This window comes from Glycine soja, chromosome 13, assembly GCF_004193775.1.
Source record: "Glycine soja cultivar W05 chromosome 13, ASM419377v2, whole genome shotgun sequence".
NCBI lineage: Eukaryota > Viridiplantae > Streptophyta > Magnoliopsida > Fabales > Fabaceae > Glycine > Glycine soja.
Window position 1 is genome coordinate 16226470 of NC_041014.1, and position 5674 is coordinate 16232143.

The 5674-nt window shown below is 36.2% G+C and overlaps 1 protein-coding gene across 2 annotated transcripts; it reads right to left on the reverse strand.

Annotated features, from left to right (window-relative positions):
* Positions 1-267: 267 nt before the first annotated feature.
* On the reverse strand, positions 268-5415 carry LOC114381408 (cullin-3A-like). 2 transcript variants are annotated; one of them, XM_028340654.1, is made up of 3 exons: positions 5270-5415; positions 4974-5170; positions 268-2897 (listed from the first exon to the last, which is right to left on the reverse strand). In XM_028340654.1, exons 2-3 carry the CDS (start codon positions 5132-5134, stop codon positions 857-859), a joined length of 2202 nt encoding a protein of 733 aa, XP_028196455.1. In that variant the 5' UTR covers positions 5135-5170; positions 5270-5415; the 3' UTR covers positions 268-856. The 2 variants fall into 2 exon arrangements, with proteins under 2 accessions (XP_028196455.1, XP_028196456.1); XM_028340655.1 differs by having other exon boundaries at positions 4974-5162; positions 5270-5412.
* Between the last annotated feature and the right edge of the window lie 259 nt (positions 5416-5674).

A 5674-nucleotide genomic window follows, 5' to 3' on the forward strand; every position in this document is an offset into this window, starting at 1 on the left:
TTTAGAATTACACAAAGTACCACTCTTTTTTTTATCAAAAGTACACTAATCACTTTAATAGTAAACTAACACCTCATATATATTATACTAGTCCTAATTAATATTTGACAAAGAGGCACATTGACGCCTCTATAAGAGAAGTTCTTGTAAACATTAAACAAGGAAGAGTATTGTGTATATTTGAAAAACCTTAGGGAGTGTTAATATAATTGGCTTTCAAATAAAACATAAGTGATTAAAAAAAAAACAGAAGAATATTCATCAGTCAGCCAATATGCAGCATGAGATTATAGACTCAAGACAAATAGCCTGGTTGTCTCAAATCATTTGGGTAACAAACGAATCACTTATCTTCTTATTGTGATCCGAACCGCTCACATATCACCCGCTCAGTAATATAATATACATCAAATCCGAATAATCTCTTTCCTTTCCAATTCCTAGCACAAGAACCTTTGACAGAATATGCTATTCAAATAGGTAACAGCTTCTTTCCTAGCTTTCAATCATTTCTCGTAGAAGCTTCTTTCCTGGCATTCAATCATTTCTCGTAGAAGCTTCTTTCACAAGCAGTGCGGTTGAACAAATAATTCCAAATCCAAAGTGATTGAAAATTGAATATATTACAGTTGAGGGACATAAACTATAAAAAAAAATTGGTTTATTTTTGTTTAGAAATAAGAAGCTAAAAATGATATATTTAAGTTTTGCAGCCTGAAAAGAAGTAACCCTGAGAAATCTAGGTTTTGTTGAGTATGCAGAGAGTTACACTACTTGCGGCAATTTGTGATGTGCACTCAAACTTATGACAGACAGAATCACACAAGAGCCATGCCAAATCAAAAGCACATACAGTTCAAGCAAGATAGCGGTACAGTTTTCTGTCCACTTTATCCCTCTCCAAAAACTCACGCTCAATAAGGGATTCAATCCTTTTCTTAATAACAACAGGATTAGGCAAAAACCGTGACTGCAGCTGCTTTGTGACCTCAGCAACAATATTATTATGATCTAGAGTCCGCCTAGACTTCATTATCCTCACAATGGCTGCTTCGATCTGTGGCTTTCTGTCTTCTTCCACTCTTTGCCTAGTTTCTAGGTTTTCTGGTTCAGACTCCCTCTGAGCAACAACAGTCCCTATCTTTACCTTGAAGAACTTGCTGGTGAATTTGTCATTAAAGAAGAATGCATCATCCTCAGCTATGTCCTTGCTCATTGGCTCTTTTCGAAGAACATTTTTTCCTTTGACACAGGCCAGAGACTGAAGGCACCTCCTCAAATCTGACATGGGTATTGCTGTAGCTTGCTCTATCTCCTTACAAGTCAACCGCTCAGCGCTGTTGAAAAGCATAAGTACACACATTTGGTATGTGGAAACATTCAACTCATGCTTTTGGCCCTTACCAAATGTTGCTTTCAAATCAGCAGTCCCCATATTAGTTTGCCAGGACAATCTCCTACCATTATGGGTGCCAAGATAATATGTCCGAAACTTATCACATACACCCAGTATTTCTGCTGGAAGATTACATGGTGGGCTAGGTTGAGTAGGCCATGATCCTGTTGTAAGTACCTGGACAGATAGCGAAGGGCTATCCCCCATCTCAGTGCCAAGGATTGCATAGAAACCCTGCATCGTATCATGAGAAGTCTTCATGTCAGTAAACATACCCTCTAACTTAGAAGTGAATTGATATCCACATTCTGTTTTGAGCTTAACAATCAAACTCCTCTCTGCATCATCAGATATAGTCTTCCCTGAAAGAAGCCTTTTTGCTAAGTGTTGCTTGTAATACTTCTCAAACACATCCTTCTCTTGTAGGTACCTGAAAAGCATCATGACTTTGTCTAGTAGAATCTCCACATCCTCTTCGCCGACCCCTTTCAACCCTCTGCGAAGTTTGTCATCCACAAACAAAGAAATGAACTCTGGAGACCGGGCATTCAAATTGATGAAATATTCAAAAGAGGAATTCAAGGCATTCTGAAATGTCTTGTCATTGTTAAATGACATAGTAATAACCCTGTCATATTTATCCTTCAAATCCAAGAGACGTTGAACAAAATCCACAGGATCTCTCAACCTTTCAGGATCCATAACTAGCTGCTTACCTGTATCCCGTACAAAAGAGGTCATGACATCTTTAACAATTGTGAGCCCATCAGGCACCCGGCGAAACAAGTTATGCATTCTTTGCAAGTCTTCATATTTGTCATCCACAAGCATACTAACCAGGCCTGAGTTCTCCATGTGAACTAGAGTGTGCATATGACTCTCAATCATCTCCTTCTCCACCACATTAGTTATCTTTGACTCACTTCTAGGATCCAAGTAGTGAGATACTCTCTCCATTTCTTCATTTAACCGTCTCTCGGCTTTCTTCAAATAATCACCACAATCACAGGATTCAATGAATTTCTGGGACTCACGACAGTAAAAATTTGCTGAAACATCAAGAAAATGCTTCTCAAAGTCCTGTTGGTAAACAGGCAAACCCAAATCCATAAGCATCTTTATTATATTTCTCATCAATCCTCTGTTTATTACTTCACCATTCCTTTCTCTAAGTACAAGCTCAAGAAGAGTATCTAGAAGCCTAGCCTGAGTTTTGCTGGAATGGATCACAACATCTCTCCAAAGATTCAATCCAAGCTCGTGAACAGGAGTTTTATGGTTGCTCGGTATAAAAGTTCGATCCATGTACATCAGTATATCTCGGATCATTTGTAAGGCCTTATTATGATCTACCCACTTCCTGTTGATCTCTTCCAAGAAAATTTCTCCTTGAGCAGATTCAATTGATTGAGAAATTTCTTTTAGATGAGAAGTCATGGTCGTCACAAGTCCTGTGTAAAGTTTCTCCCCAAATTTTTGTAACACCATGTTATAAGCATTCCTGAACAGGCAGATCACAATGATCAGAAATTTGGAAAATATATACACAGATATGAAGATTGGTAGAAAGATCTACAATGCTTATTACTTATTATGAAGCAAGCTTAGGCAATTAATATATTTAAAGAAAACTAAACTACAGGCCTATCATATAACATTAAATTATATAGAGATCCTGATTTTTGTTCAATTATAAATTATTAATAAATGACAAGTTTAATGGAGGTCTGTGGCATCATTTGAGTAAATACAGATTGAGATCCTAAAAACATGAGCTTTTTCTTCTTACTAAATGGTATGAACTAAGCTAAGAACAACAGCATTTTCTTGTCCACGTGAAAATGAATAAGCAAAAGCTGGTGAACTAACCCATACACAAGCATAATAATCTACGACATCCAAATAGCATCACGGGGAATGTTTCAATATAATATGTGCCATATAAGAAACTATGTCAACATTTACAGGTTGTAACCCCCAAGAATACAACTTGATGGGGATTCATGTTCAGTATGTGAACAAGTTTTGTATTGGCTGCCGAGAACCTAACACAACCCTCCTCCTTTACTTGGGCTTCAGACCTGGTCAAAAGCTTTAAACTCCTCAAAATCAACAAATTGAATAGTAATTCTAGGACACTAACATTATAGATCATAAACTCAAAAGAGAATTGTTGAAAATCTTCCTTGACAATCAAAGGGGGAGGGTAAAAACCTATAAAAAAGAATACTTAAATATTTGGACACACACAAATGGAACAGTGTTAGCAATTGCAGATTGAGGAAAATGGCAGAAAGCCAGTAATCTGCTATATCATATAGCGGACAGCATTGTGGGCATAACGAAAGTCACATGATGGTTGAAAATATATGATATATGTATGAGAAATTAAGTTTTATGGAAATAAAAATAAAATACAGAAAAATTGGCATAATATTAACTCAGTTTAATTAGCTGGAGACTCTCCAAAAAAGATGACAAGAGGATGCAGGATGCATGCCGCAACCACAACAATGATAGCAGCTGCAATAGCGGCCAGAGTTTCAATTGTGGATCTGAGAAATTCCACTATGCAACAGCAATATAGTACCGCTATAGCGGCTATTTAACAAGACTGATATGGAAGCGAACCAGGAGATTAAAGCGTAAAAAAAATTGAATTTCAGCCTAATAAAAATGGATGGTTAAGATTAGAAATAATCAAAACAATTCTGTCTGTCCATATATGGCTGCATAACAATACGACAAGAAATGGATCCTCTCATGTTAGTTTTTTCACATGACAAGATTAAATGAAGAGATCATAAAAAACACTACACACAGGGTCTAGTCAAAATTAAAATCTCTTTAGGTCTCTTCACACAATCTTCTTATGTGAACGACCAACATTAGAAGATTCATTTCAGGTAGACAAATGAAAAAAAGAAAAAATCCTTAAAAAAGAGTTTTTTGATTGATACAGATATAAAAAACACTACACACATGGGGTCTTATCAAAATTAAAGAGTGTGTTTGGTTTTGCTTTAGAAATGTGCATAATTTTACAAAATCACGTCAAATACATGCAAATGATGCGGAAGCTACAAACTATTGCTTCCAATTGACGCACGTCAAAATCTCTTGAAGGTGCAACCAGACATAAAAAAAATCTCTTTAGGTCTATCTCTCTTCACACAACCTACTTATGTGAAGGACTATGATTAGAAGATTCATTCCAGGTAGACAACTGAAAAATAAAATAAAAGAGAGCTTTTTGATTAATAGATAATGTTCAAATTCAAACCCTATAATTCGCCACTCAAAATTTTCAGACGGAACTGATCAAAAAATTTCAGACAGACAAAATGTTCAGCAAAGCAATTCTTACACAATTCTTTTCACACACAATTTAAACATTCTACTATAAACCCTCGATAACACAAATTAGTTATAAAAAAATGCAGCAGAATCAAAAAAAAAAACAACAAAACCACACAATTGAAAATAATCCAAAACCTCATTGCACAATTCACAACAAGGTTAAAGTATTGAAATCGAAGAAGCGTTAATTGACAATTAAAGGAACGAATGAATCAACCTGTAAAGCTCTTCAAAGCTAAGGCCACTAGCGTTGTGATTGTATATCTCATGAATAGCGTGTTCCAGAACCTTCCATGTCTTCTCGGCGTACTTGGGATCCCCCACGGCGCGGTGCTTGAACGCTTCTATGTGGTACGGTCGCTTCTTCTGCGTGCTCATTTTCCCTCGCGAATCGGAACTCAGAACCCTACAGAGCTACGCGCAAAAAAAGTTCAATTCAGAGAACGAAAAGAAAAGAAAAAAAAAACAGAAACGGAGAAGAGGGAATTGGGAAATCGAGAGAGGAAGACGAACCCTAGCGACGTGGCGCGGAGGGAGGAGCGATTGGAGAAAGGAATTGGGAATTAGGGTTTTTATGTGACAACTCAGAAGTGGGAGATTAAATGGAAAAATAGGAGTGTTCCCAAGTACCGGTTGAATCCAAATTGACTCAAATCTATTTGAATTGTTTATAATCTTTATATATTTGGATTAAAATCAAACTAAATCAATTAAAATCGTTCATACGGGTTTAGATTAAATGGAAAAATAGGAGTGTTCCTGTAAACCTGTAATTAAAATATAATAAATAGGTTTTCGAGGATGACATTAAAGATGATCATTGAATTTGACATTTTGAATTGGTGGGAACTGAAATATTATATTCTTCTAAATATTAGTCATTCTAGCTCGGATGTCATAAAGTAAAATTTTAAGTTC

Bases quoted from the DNA above. Each gene is read 5' to 3' on its own strand.
- LOC114381408 (XM_028340654.1), bottom strand. From the start codon at position 5,134: ATGAGCACGCAGAAGAAGCGACCGTACCACATAGAAGCGTTCAAGCAC. The intron at 2,898-4,973 runs GTTGATTCATTC...CTGCCTGTTCAG, and splicing joins AGCTTTGAAGAGCTTTACAG to GAATGCTTATAACATGGTGT.